This window comes from Equus caballus, chromosome 18, assembly GCF_041296265.1.
Source record: "Equus caballus isolate H_3958 breed thoroughbred chromosome 18, TB-T2T, whole genome shotgun sequence".
NCBI classification, from domain to species: Eukaryota; Metazoa; Chordata; class Mammalia; order Perissodactyla; family Equidae; genus Equus; species Equus caballus.
In genome coordinates, this window is record NC_091701.1 from 20,022,822 (window position 1) to 20,040,615 (window position 17,794).

Here is a 17,794-nt window from a genome sequence, read left to right on the forward strand (position 1 = left end):
CTAGAGAGTATGAAGATAAGAAAATAAAATAAAAGGTCTATAGATTGTAGACATATATACGAGACATACCACGCTTTACTGTGCTTCACAGAGACTGCGTTTTTTACAAATTGAAGGTTTGTGGCAACCCTGCATTGAACAAGTCTATTGGTGCTACTTTTCCAACAGAATTTGCTCACGTCATGTCTCTGTATCACATTTTGGTAATTCTCACGTATTTCAAACCTTCTCATCATTGTTATATTTGTTATGGTGATCTGTGATGGGTGATCTTTAATGTTAGTATTGTCATTGTTTTGGGGTGCCACAAACCGCACCCATATAAGATGGCAAACAATTGATAAACGTTGTGTGTGTTCTGACTGCTCCACCAACTGGCCGTTTCCCTGTCTCTCTCTCTCTCCTTGGGCTCCCTATTCCCTGAGACACAACGATATTGAAATTAGGCCAATTAATAACCCTGCAATGGCCCCTAAGTGTTCAACTGAAAGGAAGAGTCACACGTCTCTCTTTAAATCAAAAGCTAGAAATGATTAAGCTTAGAGAGGAAGGCGTGTCAAAAGCCGAGATAGGCTGAAAACTAGGCCTCTTGTGCCAATCACTTAGTCAAGTCATGAATACAAAGGAAAAGTTCTTGATGGAAATTAAAAGTTCACTCAAGTGAACACAAGAATACTAAGAAAGCAAAACAGCCCTATTGCTGATATGGAGAAAGTTTAAGTGGTCTAGATAAAAGATCAAACCAGCCACAATATTCCCTTAAGCCAAAACCTAATCCAGAGCAAAATCCTAATTCTCTTAAATTCTGTGAAGGCTGAGAGAGGTGAGGAAGCTGCAGAAGAAAAGTTTGACGCTAGTAGAGGTTGGTTCATGTGTTTTAAGGAAAGAAATCATTTCTATAACATAAAAGTGCAAGGTGAACCAGCAAGTTATCCAGAAGATCTAGCTAAGATAATTAGTGAAAGTGGCTACACTAAATAACAGATTTTCAATGTAGACAAAACAGCCTTATATTGGAAGAAGACGTCACCTAGGAGTTCATAACTAGGGAGAAGTCAATGCCTGGCTTCAAAGCTTCAAAGGACAGGAAGATTCTCTTGTTAGGGGCTAATGCAGCTGGTGACTTTAAGTTGAAGCCAGTGCTCATCCGTCATTCTGAAAATCCTAGGAACCTGAACAATTATGCTACATCTACTCTGCCTGTGCTCTATAAGTGGAACAACAAAGCCTGGGTGACAGTACATCTGTTTACAGTATGGTTTACTGAATATTTTAAGCCCACTGTTCAGAACTTCTGCTCATAAAAGGAGATTCCTTTGAAAATATTACCACTCACTAATAATGGACCTGGTCACCCAAGAGCTCTGATGGAGAAGTACAACGAGATGAATGTTGTTTTCATGACTGGTCACATAAAATCCATTCTGCAGCCCATGGATCAGGGAGTAGTTTTGACTTTCAAGTCTTATTATTCAAGCAATACATTTTGTAAGGCCATAGCTGCCATAGATAGTGATTCCTCTGAAGGATCTAGGCAAAGTCAATTGAAAACCTTCTGGAAAGGATTCACCATTCTAGACGCCATTAAGAACATTAATGATTCATGGGAAGAGGTCAAAATATCAACATTAACAAGAGTTTGGAAAACATTGATTCCAACCCACATGGATGACTTTGAGGGGTTCAAGACTTCAGTGGAGGAAGTAACCACAGATGTGGCAGAAATAGCAAGAGAATTAGAAGTAGAGCCTGAACATGTGACTGAATTGCTGCAATCTCATGATAAAACTTTAATGGATGAAGAATTGCTTCTTATGGATGAATAAAGAAAGTGGTTTCTTAAGATGGAATCCACTCCTGATGCTATGAAGACTGTTGAAATGACAACAAAGGATTTAGAATATTACATAATCTTAGTTGATAAAGCAGCAGCAGGGTTTGAGAGGAATGACTCTAATTTTGAAAGAAGTTCTACTGTGGGTAAAATGCTATCAAACAGCATTGTACACTTCAGAGAAACCACTTGTGAAAGGAAGAGTCAATAGATGTGGCAAATCGCATCATTGTCTTATTTTAAGAAATTGCCACAGTCACCCTAACCTTCAGCAATCACTACCTTGATCAGGCAGCAGCCATCAACATCAAGGCAAGACCCTCTACCAGCAAAAAAGATAATGACTTGCTGAAGGCTCAGGTGATGGTTAGCATTTTTTAGCAATAAAGTATTCTTTTTATCTTCTTCTTCTCCCCAAAGCCCCCCCAGTACATAGTTGTATATTCTAGTTGAAGGTCCTCTGGCTCTGCTATGTGGGACGCCACCTCAGCATGACTTGATGAGCGGTGCTAGGTTCGTGCCCAGGATCCTAACCAGCAAAACCCTGGGCTGCCGAAGCGGAGTGCACGAACTTAACCACTCAGCCATAGGGCTGGCCCCTAAAGCATTCTTTAATTAAGATATGTACATAGATTTTTTAGACATAATGCTACTGCACACTTAACAGACTACAGTATGATATAAACATAACTTTTATATATACTGGGAAACCAAAAGATGTGTGTGACTCACTCTATTGCGATACTAACTTTATTGTGGTGGTCTGGAACTTCAGCAAAAAACAGTTAGAAGTAATAAACAACTTCAGTAAAGTGGCAGGATACAAAATCAGTGTATAAAAATCTATTCCATTTCTATATACTAATAACAAACTATCAGAAAGAGAAATAAAGAAAACAATCCTATTTACAACTGCATCAAAAAGAATAAAATACTTAGGAGTAAATTTAACCAAGGAGGTGAAATACCTGTACACTGAAAACTCTAAGACATTGATGAAAGAAACTGAAGAAGACACAAATAAATGGAAAGATATTCTGTGCTCACACATTGGAAGAATTAATATTGTTAAAATGTCCATACTACCCAAAGCAATCTATAGATTCAATGCAACACCTATCAAAATTCCAATGGCATTTTCCAGAGAAAGAGAACAAACAACCCTAAAATTTGTATGTAACTAGAAAAGACCCTAAATAGCCAAAGCAATGTGGAGAAAGAAAATTAAAGCTGGAGGCATCACACTTCTTGATTTCAAATTATATTACAAAGCTATAGTAATCAAGAGAGTATTGTATTGATATAAAAAACAGACACATTGATCAATAGAATAGAATAGAGAGCCCAGAGATAAACCCATGCATATATGCTCAATTAATTTAAGACAAAGGCACCAAGAATAGACAATGGAGAAAGGAAATCTCTTCAATAAACGATGTTGGGAAAACTGGACAGCCACATGCAAAAGAATACTATCTTACACCATACACAAAAATTAACTCAAAATGGATTAAAGACTTGAAGGTAAGACCTAAAACCATACAACTCCTAGAAGAAAACATAGGTGGTAAGCTCCCTGACATAGGTCTTGGCAATGATTTTTTAGATGTGACACCAAAAGCAAAGAGAACAAACGTAAAACTATAGTTTTCCATAGTGGCTGCACCAGCTTGCAAACTGGAGCAGCCACTATGGAAAACAGTAGGAGATTTCCCAAAAAACTGAAAATAGAAATACCATATGATCCACCTATCCCACTACTGGGTATTTATCCAAAGAACATGAAATCAACAATTCAAAGAGATTTATGCACCCCTATGTTCATCGCAGCGTTATTCACAATAGCCAAGACATGGAAGTAACCCAAGTGCCCATCCACGGAAGAATGGATAAAGAAGATGTGGTATATACAGTGGAATACTATTCAGCCACCAAAAAAAGACAAAATTGTGCCCATTTGCAACAACGTGGATGGACCTTGAGGCTATTATGTTAAACAAAATAAGCCAGACAGAGAAAGATAAACACTGTATGATTTCACTCATATGAGGAAGATAAAAAAAACATGCATAAGGAGAACAGATTAGTGGTTACCAGAGGAGAAGGGGGTGGGGGGAGGGCGAAAGTGGTAAAGGGGCACATATGTATGGTAACGGGTAGAAATTAGACTACTGGTGGTGAACACAATGCAGTCTATACAGAAACTGATATATAATAATGTACACCTGAAATTTACACAATGTTATAAGCCAATATGACCACAATAAAATAATTAAAAAAAAAAACTTTGAGAGGAAAAAAGTAAAAGTAAACAAGCAGCACTACGTGAAACTAAAAAACTTCTGCACAGCAAATATATCATCAACAAAATGAAAAGGCAACTTATGGAATGGGAGAAAATATTTGCAGTCATATATCTGATAAGGGGTTAATATCCAAAATATATAAAGAACTCATACAACTCAATAGCAAAATAATAATCTGAGTAAAAAGAATGGGCCAAGGAACTGAATAAACATTTTTCCAAAGAAGACATACAGATGGCCAACATGTACATGAAAAGATGCTCAATATCACTAATCATCAGAGAAATGCAAATCAAAACCACAATGTGATATCATCTCCTATGTGTTAGAATGGCTATTATCAAAAAGACAAGAAATAACAAGTGTTGGTGAGGATGTGGAGAAAAGGGAACCATTGTACACTGTTGGTGGGGATGAAAATTGGTGCAGCCACTATGGAAAACAGTATGGTGGTTCTTCAAAGAATTAAAAATAGAACTACCGTATGACCCAGCAATTCCACTTCTGGGTATTTATCTAAAGAAAACAAAAACACTAACTTGAAAAGATATACACCGCCACATTCCCAGCACCATTGTTTACAATAGGCAAGACATGGAAACAACTGAAGTGTCCATCAATGGATGACTAGATAAAGAAAATGTGGTATATATACAATGTATTATTATTCAGCCATAAAGAAGAAGGAAATCTTGCCATTTGTGACAAAACGGATGGACACTGAGGGCATATGTTACGTGAAATAAGTCAGACAGAGAAAGACAAGTACTGTGTGATCTCATTTATACATGGAATCAAAAAAAAAAGGAAAGAAAAAAAGTATTTTGCTGAGACAAGCAGCAAAACTGAGCTCAAAGATATACAGAACAGATTGGTGTTGCCAGAGGCAGGAGGTTGGGGGGTGGGTGAAATGGATAAAGGAAGTCAAAAGGTACAATTTCCAGTTATAAAATAAATAAGTCATGGGGGTGTAAGGTACAGCATGGTGACTATAGATAATACTGTGTTGAATATTTGAAAGTTGCTAAGAGAGTAGATCTTTTCTTCTTTTTTTCTGCTTTTTTCTCCACAAATCCCCCCAGTATATAGTTGTATATTTTATTTAGTTGTGAGTCCTTCTAGTTGTGGCATGTGGGGGCGCCACCTCAACATAGCCTGATGAGCGGTGCCATGTCCATGCCCAGGATCCGAACCAGTGAAACCCTGGGCCGCCGAAGTGGAGTGGGTGAACTTAACCACTCAGCCACGGGGCCGGCCCCAAAGAGTAGATCTTAAAAGTTCTCATCACAAGAAAGAAAATATTAGCAACTGTATGGTGATGGATGCTAACTAGACTTATTGTGGTGATCATCTCACAATATACACAAATATTGCATTATTATGTTGTACACCTGAAACTAATATAATAATGTTATATTCCAATTACACCTCAGTAAAAAGAGAAAAAAGAAAATTTCTGATGAAAAAGATCACAGACATTCTAAATAAATGGAGAGATTCTGTATTCATGGACCAAAGACTCACATTGTTAAGGTTTCTTCCCAACTTGATCTGTAGATCTATAGATTCTTCTCAACTTGATCTATAAAATCAATGCAATCCCAATAAAAATTCCCCTGCAAGCTATTTTGTAGAGATTAAGAAACTGATTCTAAAATTTATATGAAATGGCAAAGGACCTAGAATAGCCAACACAGTACTGTGGTGGTGAACAAAGCTGGACAACTCACACTACCCAATTTCAAGAATTATTATCAGACTACAGTAATCAAGACAGTGTGGTATTGGTGAAGAATAGGCACAGATCAATGGAATAATAGAGAGAGACCATACAAGTAAAGTCAACTAATCTCTGACAAAGAAGCAAAGATAACTCAGTGGAGAAAGGAGAGTCTTTTCAACAAATGGTGCTGGAACAACAGGACACAGCTAAGCAAAAAAGAAGAATCTAGACACAAACTTCATACCTTTCACAAATATTAACTCAAAATGTATCACAGATCTAAGTGTAATGCAAAACTATGAAACCCCTAGAGTATAACATAGGAGAAAATCTAGGTGACTTTGGGTTTGGCAATGAGATACAAGACCAAAAAGATAATCAATGAAAGAAAAAATGGATAAGTTGGACTTCATTAAAGTTAAAAACTTCTGCTCTGTGAAAGTCACTTTTGAAAGAATGAAAAGACAAGCCACAGACTGGGAGAAAATATTTGCAAAACATATGTCTGATAAAGGACTAGTACCTAAAACATACAAACAACTCTTAAAACTCATCAACAACAAAAAATAACAAACCAATTTAAAAATGACCAAAAGAATTGAACAGAGACCTCACCAAAGAAGATGTACAGATGGTAAATAAACATATGAAAGGATGCTCAACAGCATATGTCATTAGAGAATTGCAAATTAAAACAACAATAAGATACCACTATACTCAGTAGAACGGCTAAAAAAAATTCTCTATTTGACAATACCAACTGCTGGTGAGGATGCAGGGCAAGAGGAACTCTCATTCATTGCTAGTGGGAATGCAAAATGGTACAGCCACTTTGGAAGACACTGTGACAGTTTCTGACAAAAATGAACATAGTCTTATCATATACTATGGGTTGAACTATCTCTGCCCCACCAAAAGATATACTGAAGTCCTAACTCCCTAGTACTTCAGGATGTGACCTTATTTGAATATAGGGTCATTGCAGATATAATTAGTTAAGACAATGTCATATTGGAGTAGGGTAAGCCCTTAACCCAATCTGACTGAAATCCCTATATGAGAAGAGACACAGACAGACACACAGGGAGAATGCCCTGTGAAGATGGAGGCAGGGACTGAAGTGATGCTTCTGTAAGTCCAGAAACACCAAGGATTGCTAGCCATCATCTAAAGCTAGGACATAGGCATCGAATAGATTCTGTCTCAGAGCTGTCAGAGGGAACCAAGCTTCCTGACAACTTGATTTCAGATGTGCCTTCAGAACTGTGAGAGGATACATTCCCGTTGTTTTAAGCCACTGAGTTTGCTGTACTTTCTTACGGCAGCCCTAGGAAAATAACATACCATACAATCCAGCAATTGCACTCCTAGATAACTACCCAATTGATTATATCCACGCAAAAACCCACATGTGAATGTTTACAGCAGCTTTATTCCTAATTGTCAAAAACTGGAAGCAACTAAGATGTCCCATCACCTTGGTGAATGGAAAAACAAACTGTGGTACATCCATATAAAGGAATATTATTCAGTGATAATAAGAAAGAGCTATCAAGCCACAAAAAGACACAAATGAATCTTAAATGCATATGGCTAAGCAAAAAAAGCCAGTCTGAAAAAGCTATACATTGGATGCTTCCAATTATATGACATTCTGGAAAAGGCAGAACGATAGACTTATTAAACATATCCGTGGTTGTTGGGGGTGTTGGCCTGGGGGGAATTAAATAAATGCAGCACAAGGGATTGTTTAGGGCAGTAGAACTATTCTGTATCATACTGTAATGGTGAATACAAGACATTAGCATTTGTAAAAATCCATAGAACTTTATACTACAAAGAGTAAACTTTAATGTGCACAAATATTTAAAAAATAATTTAGGAAGTCAAGGGATCCCATGATGGAATGCAGAATGTGATAAAAGAATTAAAATGTATTACAAATGTATAAAACAACCTTACTGAAGAGAGGAGAGGAATGAGGTGTGGATCTAAGTAATTCTGGAAATGAGTGGAATCTGTAAGAATAAAGGCAAAAGGAACTGTACATAAGCACTGTACTCTAGTTGATACTTTACTTTCCCATGGAGGTACAGGTTAACAATACTGAAACCATCATACATGTATACTGGAAATGAATAATTAAGTGAATGGCAGAGGGTGGGAGCCAGGATTCTCACTGTTGGAGCGGGAAGTTACAGATAAGCAAGAGGAGGAGCTAGAAGGATCCATGTGGTAATGGATTAGAGTTGGAGACACCAGTAGGAACTCAACTTTAGCTTAAGTACAGATATAAGTGGTTACATAGATAAATATTTACAAATACATGTGTATATACACACACACATAGGTAAGTAGACACACATATATCTCCTTGCTCTGTCACCTTAGAGGATCTACAAGAAATGACACCCCAGTAAAAATGAACACACCTAGCACCTAGATGCTGGTTCTAATATCATTCTTCAAGAAAAAGAACCAGGGTTTCTTGCAGAAATGGCTCATTATAGGACTGCGGTAGGAAATACACAAGATGAGCCTAGAGCATCTTGTAGTGCCAGAAAGTAAGGAAGTGCTCAAAAACAAAACAAAATCCTAGGGGCTGGCCCTATGGCTTAGTGGTTAAGTTGAGGACTCTGCTTCAGCAGTCTGGGATTTGCCAGTTCGGATCCTGGGCGTGGACTTACACACTGCTCATCAAGCTATGCTATGGTGGCATCTCACATAGAAGAGCTAGAATGACTTACAACTGGGATCTACAACTATGTATTGGGGCTTTGGGGAACAAAAAAAAAAAAAAGAGGAAGACTGGCAACAGATGTTAGCGCAGGGCCAATATTCCTCACCAAAAAAAAACAGCATACCTCAAAAAAAACCAAACAAACCCCAAACCCCAAACAAAACAGCACACACTGAAGTGGGTATGTCAAAGGGACACATGAATGAATTGAAAGAGCTCCCAATGGCCAAAGTTGAAACAATATGAGCAACAAAATAAATAAAGTAGCATTAGATGATAACCCAAAGTAAAAAATGAATTTCCATTGGGGCCAGCCCCGTGGTGCAGGGGTTAAGTTCGTTCACTTCGCTTTAGTGGCTGGGGGTTCACCAGTTCGGATCCAGGGCATGGACCTACGCACCACTTAACAAGCCATGCTGTGGCAGGCATCCCACATATAAAGTAGAGGAAGATGGGCACAGATGTTAGCTCAGAGCCAAGCTTCCTCAGCAAAAAGAGGAGGATTGGCAGCAGATGTTAGCTCAGGGCTAATCTTCCTCAAAAAAGAAAAAAACCTAATATCCACTGATAAAAATACATGATAAAGGTTGCTGACTTGTGAATGAATTCCAAATAACTTATAAATTTACTCTGTCTTTAAGGAAGTGGAGCATAACTCTGTATTTCTTAAGTATGGGCTGTAGATAGTTACTTTCTTTAAAAAAAATACAGTATGGAAAGGGAGAAAAAAATACTAACCTTACAGTGGAAAAATCTGACAAACACTTTGTCAAGCCAAGTGATCAAGGTTAACATCAACAGTGATAATTCATATTGATAGTATGTACCCTTCATATGACATGATGACAATCGCACTTCACCTCTCTGGTCTTCCTCCCTAAAACACATTATCCCAGTCTGATCATGAAGAGAACATCAGACAAATCCCAATTAAGGGCCATTCTACAAAATACTGAACCAATAATTCTCAAAACTGTAAACATCTTCAAAAACAAGGAAAGTCGGAGAAACTGTCACAACTAAGAGAAGCCTAAATAGACATGACTACTAAATGTAACGTGCATCCTGGATGGGATCTGGAAAAGAAAAAGGACATTAGGGAAAAACTGAGCAAATCTAAATAAAGTATGGTCTTCGGTTAACAACAATAACAATATATGAATATTGGTTCATAAATTGAGACACACATACTGTACTAATCTAAGATATTAATAATGGGAGACTGGGTATGGGGTATAGGAGAACTCTCTGTGCTATCTTCACAGTAATTCTATAAATCTAAAACTGTTCTAAAATAAAAAATTTATTTTATAAAAAGGACATTCAAAAAAATAATAAAGCTGGCCTTAGAAATAAGGAAAGGAAGGAAGTAGGCAAATGATACTGATTTAAATGATTACAGATAGTCTGATCAGCCTAAAATTTCAATGCCATCATTCAGTTCATTCATTTGAGCACTGTGTCTTGCAGACTCTTCTGTACTCAAGAATCCTGTTTCAAAATACAGAAAGTCTGGTATCTGGAGACTTTGTAGAGAAGCGTAATTGATAGAGAGACTTGGGAGCTGGATTACTTCAGGTCAAATATCAGCTCCTAATATGTTCTAGCTGAATGTTCTTGGGCAATTTGCTTACGATCTCTGTGACTCCTCGTTCTCAGCTGTAACATGAGTATAATAATAATAATAATAACAACAACAATAGTAATGACCCCATAATGAAATAAATTAATACATGTAAAGCACCAGAACAGGACCTGGCACCTATGTGGTAATTAAGAGTTAACTATTTAGTCAATCCATTCACTCAACAAAAATGGACCAACAACAAAGTGCTACAAATCAGAAACAGTAAGAGCTCAAAGGAGAAAGTGTTAAATTCAACTTGGGTCTGGTAAAGGAAAACGAGAATTTGTAGAAGCAAATGGAATAAAAATTGCCATCTCTGCTCACTCTGTCAAACTGGGGTGGTCTTATACAAAAGGAAAACTAAAATTTTTCACATCTACTTTAATTTCTTAGTCCTCAAATCTATAAAGTTAATGGTGGCAGAGTCTATACTGCGATATCAATTTTAGGGTCTTCTGAGCAAAAATAACCTTCCAAAGGGGTTCTTCCTGTTTCCAGACAACTACACATTTCTGCCTGCAGAAATACTTCTACCAGCACTGAACAGGTCCCACAGCCTCTCCCCTCCAAACTGCCCTTTGAGAAGCACCTGGAGGAAAAGAAAAGCATCCAGAACGATGACTATAGGGCCTCTGTTCCAAACATGCACCTATGAACATGTCACAGAACAGGCATCAAGTAAGCCAAGCCAAGTAGCTCAGCCTTGACAAACGGTTTCCTTTTCTTTTAAAAAAGGAAGGAAAGCAATACTTTATTTGGTATATATTTGGTTCCCCCCACCCAAATATTTCTCAAGTGACAGGAAGGAAACCTAAGGAACTTTGCGTGTGTGTTTGTATTTGGGGAGGGGAGCGCTAAGGTAGAGTAGTAACAAAAAATGTTACATAAGAGGAAAGCCGGAATTTTCTGACTTTCATAATAGATATTATAGACAAGAGAAGGCAGAATTCATGTACTGACAAAGTTTTGTTCATTATGACACAACATTAGGCTATTTATATAAATCCAAGATGTTAATTCCATTTTCTTAAGTAAAAGCTAACATTATAAAATTTCCTAAATAGGAAGTTTCTGCACAGAATAATAGCCTTTAAATACTTGACAAATAAAGCAGGAAGTATGTAGGTTTAATATTTTTCTTCATGTATATCCAATTAAATTACCTGGTTTGTGTTAATGTAAAACTATTGTTCACGTTTAAAATCTTTTTATGAATAAACATTTTCAATACTTTTCAAATGAAGAACAATAGAACAAGGCCACAGTGGTTCAAAAGTAATTATTAAAAAACAATTAAGATAACAGTGCAACAGCCTGACTATAGACTACGGATTGAATTCCATTATTTATGGAATACAAATTCACAAGAGTTTCTATATATTCACTACATAGTTCTTGAAGCAACATTTAATTGCATTAAAACAAGAGGGGGGAAAAGAAAGTTATTAAAATAGTTTAAGCTAGGTTGGTAAAGTTAATTTTATTAAAAGTTGCAGCTTTGTTGGTTATCTGAAGTATAGTTTTATAATTGAAATACACAATGATCACACAATTAGACAGAATTAAACAGAACTTAAATCACCATTCCAATTTAAAGCTAATGACTGCCTTATATACAGTATATAGATTATATAATTCCACAAAGATTGAATACATTAGAAAAAGATAATAGTGGAAAATACTAGAAGAAGGGGGAGTGATACCAGTGAAGGAAGTCATTTGTCTCTAAAGAGAAAGATCACAGAAGACAGCTAAATTACACAATACTCCAAGCAGGTACTCAAGTGTCTAAAAAAAACACAGGTTTAATAACAGAGATGTAAAATTGCTCTCAAGGCTTTTAGCTGTTTGAGGAGTCAAATATTCATCATATCAAAATATATTTTTTAACTTAAAAATCAAAAGGTGGCTGATCTCAAAATTATAAACTGCATTTTCTTCTCTGACTTCATTACCATTGCGTGATAAGAGCAAGAGAAGGACAACAGTATTAGGAAATAGAATAAAGATCAAATCAGAGTTCATATAATTTACATATATACAAGCACTTTCTACTTCAAGACTTTTAATTTACTAACTTCCATCCACACTAGCTCAATAGGATTCCATAGACATGGCATTTCAATTCTACCACTGTGACAGAGGATATTTGTGGTTGTAAGCTGTGATCTTAGACTTGTATGTCATACTCTTTATTTCTGTAGCCTGTTTTTTTGTACTCATGTGTAAAGTTGAGGATTTTTTTCTTAATCAACATTATTGATAGGATTTAACATAATAAACCCTGTGAAGTTGAATAGGTGTAAAAGAATGAGAGTCTTTAAAATGCTAGTGAAAAGAGAGAAGTAATCATGATGGACACAAAAGTGGAGCATATTTTTTAAGTACTGAGGAAATATTAAATGGTTCTTTTAAATTTATAAAATTTAACAATAAGAGTGGTTTTGAAAGAAGATTGCAAATCACTCAACATGTGACTAGTGCCATGTAATTTTAAATAATAAGAGGTAGGAAAAGTGATTAGTATAATGAAAAACTCTTGCTAGCTAAGGGTCCATCATGAACTCTGCATAATCCTTAAGTCTACTGTTAACTGAGGAGAAGACAGGAGTTTGCTGGAGAATATAAGTTAAGAAGAGCTAAGGTGCTGATCAAGTGTTTATTTCAATCCATGAATGACTCCATAGATTTAAGGCCTACTCAAATGTCTACGACATCAAAGTAAAGAACATGGTAGCAATGACAAGCCATAGCTAAGACTTTCCCCATGAATTGCTTGTGGAGATTATCAAGATGCTGTTACCTTTTACAATATATTTTCTGTGGACACAAAACTGGTCTGTTTAAAAAAAATTATTAATACACACATATCCATAAATATATCACTCATATATTTTATACACATGCCTCATTTTACGGTTTTGAAGGATGAATCCTATTTGGTGAAAATATATTCAGGAACTGAAAACATAAGCCTCTTTCAGTCACTTTGGACTCTCAAATCTATTAATTTATAAAGAGCCTTTTGGAATTCATCCTGTTCCAAACTAGAAATTTCTGTTAATTGTTTCCCAAATGTCTATGTGCTGTCTCTTCAATTACAGTGTTGAAGTTCTTCACAGGCAATGACTGTGTTTCTAACTATAACATCAAGTCTAAACTAATGCCTATAGAATGAAGAGTTCCAACTAAAAACTGAGGTCATCATAAACCAGCATGAACCAAGAAACTTTCTATCAACCTTCTGCATAGCACTCATGTTCATGTTATACTCTTACTCATTTTTTTCCTATAGAAGAGACTGGAGATAAGCCATTGGTGAGTCTACATTTAACTAAAACTAAAAGACAGTTAATTAGGAGAATCGTTTATGGTTCTACTTATATTTTTTAAAAATTCAGTATTTGTTTTCTTCATTTAATATATTTTTATTTTTTCTAACTTTTCTTTTTCCTTTTTTTTTGAGGAAGATTAGTCCTGAGCTAACTACTGCCAATCCTCCTCTTTTTGCTGAGGAAGACTGGCCCTGAACTAACATCCATGACCATCTTCCTCTACTTTATATGTGGGATGCCTACCACAGCATGGCTTTCGCCAAGCGGTGCCATGTCCGCACCTGGGATCCGAACTGGTGAACCCCAGGCCGCTGAGAAACGGAACGTGTGAACTTAACCGCTGCGCCACCGGGCCAGCCCCTCTAATATATTTTTAAATGTATATGTTTTGCTGTTATTTTTAAAGGCATCAAGAAAACAGCAACATATTTCTCAAACTGATATTAAAATTAGAACCTTATTGATTTACATACATTCTAAGAATACATGAAAAGAGTATCATAGTTCATACAAGAACTTCATTTCAGTGAGAAAACATGAATGTGAATACATACAAGTCCATGCCACTTAAATACATCGAATTGTTTACAGATAATATTAACATTATGTTAACATTTTAACATTTTGTTTCATACTAGTACAAAACAATTAACAATAAACTTTAGAGCAAAATCTTAAAAAAGTTTAGCTTCACTTGGGGTGGCATTTCAAAGTACATTCATGGTTTCTAGGCCAACAATATAGAATTTTGGATCACTGATGTTAACATTGACACGTTCTAAGTGCACATTTTGCATGTGTACGTGTGCTCACACACACACACACACACACACACATACTCATTCTCATTCTTATTCTCGCCACACCCCTCCCTGCTTTCCCCTCCCTCCCCTTCTCCTTCTCTCCACATATAGACATATAGTCACATGGAAAGACAGAGAGTACATGGTAAATTGTAGACACTAAAAATTAGTTGTGGAATTTAATAAAAGACATAAAAATCATGAAAACACTTACTTCATCAGCCACCATACACCTGGAAAAAATAAAAATAAAACCAAATTAATCTCTTATTTATCAAAGTCAACCATTTTAAACACTCTGATTAAGTAGCTTGCCACAAAAATAGTTTGCAAATGTTAAAGCACAAAGCTAGAGAGAGGTGTTTATAACTGTGCATGAGAACATGGGCCAGTGCTGATTTTATAAGACTCTCCAGCTGCCAATGGCATATGGCTATGTGGGAGTGTTAGAGTTTAAGATGTGCTGTTCCCCACTGCCCACCTATGGAGATAGCTACCATGACCCTTCAAAAATATGAGCAAAATGGCAAGTGATTGTACCAATGACTTTACCAATAAACCTTAAACTTGGTCTTCCCTACAGATTAGAAGAATGCTGTATTAATGTGCAAGAAAATAAATGTCAACCACACATTAGCATGTTATATATATAATTATATATGCTATATTATATATGCTAAGCCTATTTTCAAGCTGAATTTTGGTTTCTACTATTATTTTTCTAAATTTTCTCTTCTCTGTCCTTTCTTATTAACCCATAAAAGTAAACTCTATCCACTGAAAATTGAGGATAGTGGATATAAATTGAGGTCCTAAGTAGAAGAAAAAGCAAAGAGCAAAAGGAAAGAATAGCAGGTATGGTTGGGATCACAAGTGGGCCCTCAGAGACAGTGAATACAGCATAAGAGGAAAAACCAATCTTTTAATTGAGGGGATTTCCAGGCAACTCCCAAAATACTGAAATATTATAAAAATTGGAAAGGAATAAAGTTCCCACTCTATTTTTTTTCTTCCTTTATTCCCAATGGTCTTGACGTAATACAATTTTATGAGGTGTCTTTTAACACCAATTAAGAATTTGGTAATAAATATATTATCAAGGAATAAGTTACAGGTAAAGTGGAATTTTGTGCTTAAGAAGAAAAAAGACGTCAGGCTAACCAATAAGCATTTTTATGGAAAAATAAAATACAAATACTTTAGCTAAAATCTAAAACACATGCAAGAGTAAAAAGTTTACGTTTTTTTTCCTTTGCAAACAAGCCTAAAAAAGTAGAAAACTAAAAAGCGATACTTTGAAAAACATGATTTATTGCCAGGAAGATTCATGTGTATACCTACTTTTTCATTTCAAAATCCAACTCAAATTCGATAAAGACGTCATTCGCTTCAAGTGTACATTATTTATTGAGTGTCTACTATGTACCTACTACTGTTCTAAGTGCTAGGGATATGAGAGAGAATTAAAAAGTCTTTCCTTCATCGAAAGTAACTAGAAGAAGACAATAAACAAACAGGATTCAAGTGGTGATAAGTGCTATTAAAAAAAACAAAAGAAGGGAAGGTGGAATAGGAATGCAGGGGAGGATGTATTTTATAGAGTGGTCAGGAACAGTCTTCATGATAAGGCAATTTGAATAGATTTGAGCAAGACACCAATTTTTTTTTTTTAAGGATGACTAGCCCTGAGCTAACTACTGCCAATTCTCCTCTTTTTGCTGAGGAAGCCTGGCCCTGAGCTAACATCCATGCTCATCTTCCTCTACTTTATATGTGGGATGCCTACCAGAGCACGGTGTGCCAAGTCCACATCTGGATGCCAGAGCCTGGGCCGCCAAAGCAGAACGTGTGCACCTAACGGCTGAGCCATGGGGCCGGCCCCCGAAAGACACAAATTTATGAGGAAAGGAATCGCGAGAAAACCTTGAGGAAGAGTATACTCAACAAAGTGATCAGCAAGTGCAAGGCACCTGAGATAAGATAGCTATGACGTAGTTAAGGAAGAGCAAGGAAGCTAGTGTGACTAAAGCACAGTGAGTCATGGAAAACAGAATTATACAGTTGAAACACAGCTGGGGTCCTGATTGTGGAAAGCCTTATAAGCAATGGCAAGGAGTTTGGATTTTCTTAGAATCTTTTTGAGGGAAGCAACATTTTACTTTTTAAAAAGATTGCTCTGGGGCTGGCCCTGTGGCCGAGTGGTTAAAGCCCCTAGCGCTCTATTTGGTGGCCCAGGCTCGGGGGTTCAGGTCCCAGTGCAGACCTACTCCATTCATCAGCCACGTTGTGGAGGTGTCCCACATACAAGATAGAGGAAGATTGGCACACATGTTAGCTCAGGGCTAATCTTCCTCAAGCGAAAAAAAATAGAGGAGGACTGGCAATGGATGTTAGCTCAGGGTGAATCTTACTCATACACACACAAAATATATATTTAAAAAAAAAAAGATTGCTCTGGCTTATAGAGAACAAACTGTAGAGGGCAAGAGCAGAAGCATGGTGAGCAGTCAGGAGGCACCTGCTGAGAGAGAGAGAAACATCAAGAGAGAAACGAGGTATGGATGAGTGGCAGAGGTAGAGGTGGTGACAAGTGGTCAGTCTAGGTACATTTTGAAAGTATAGCAAATAAGACTTGCTGATTGATTAGGATGCAGATGCAAAAATAAGTGAGAGAAGTCAAGAATGAATCTTCAGATGATGGCTCAAGCAATTAACTGTGAAAAATGGTGGTGATACCATTCACTGAGAAAGGAAAGGCTGGGAGAGGAGTAGGTTTGGGGATGACAATCAAAAGTTCAGCCTGGACGTGTAACCTTTGTGATATCCATTAGATATCCAAGTCGAACTGTCAAGTAAGCCACTTGATATGTGAGTCAGGGGAGTGGTAGGGACTGGAGATATAACAAATTTGAGAGTCATCTGTAAATGGCACTGGAATGAGTGAGGATCCAGGGTATTCTGAAACACGACAACTTGACTGTGGCTTGTTCTCCTCTATTCGCAACTCTAAGTTCCTTAACTTTCTAAAGATAAAGGTAACATTTGAGCAAACTGCTATGCAGCTAAACTACTCTGTGGGTAGCTGAGTGAAAAGCAGCATCAGAGCCTTGGGCAAAAACTGAGAGCTGTGGATCACTGCAATAGCTTGGCTTTCAGGGAGCTGAAAACCTCAGGGGTAAGATTACCCTCAATCCTTCTGAATATGCTGGATTTTCCTAACATGAGATAGGTGAGTCTTCCCTACTTTGGAAACTACAACAGTTCAAGCAGATTAGAGAGCTTCAGACTTCCCTCACGTGTCTCTAGTGGGGATAACTGTCCTTAAACTTTAGGTTCTGTATCTATTCCGACCTCTGGGATTCCTGTTGTTAAGGATAGTTCAGCAACTAGACCTAATTTCCAATGAGCCATCATAGAAAAATAACT

At 36.9% G+C, this 17,794-nt stretch overlaps 1 protein-coding gene across 8 annotated transcripts in view; it reads right to left on the bottom strand.

Annotated features, from left to right (window-relative positions):
• The window catches only part of ZRANB3 (zinc finger RANBP2-type containing 3), a 216,270-nt gene that overhangs the window by 119,932 nt on the left and 78,544 nt on the right, over window positions 1-17,794 (bottom strand). For 6 of the 8 annotated variants that reach the window (XR_011428187.1, XR_011428186.1, XM_070240769.1 and 3 more), the window contains exon 3: window positions 14,583-14,601. The exons of the other annotated variants lie outside the window; for them this stretch is intronic. Coding sequence is in view for 4 of the 6 variants with exons in the window: in XM_070240769.1 (XP_070096870.1) it covers window positions 14,583-14,601 (19 nt within the window). In the remaining 2 variants the exon portion in view is untranslated. The remainder of the gene's footprint in view (window positions 1-14,582; window positions 14,602-17,794) is intronic. 8 annotated transcript variants of the gene reach the window in all.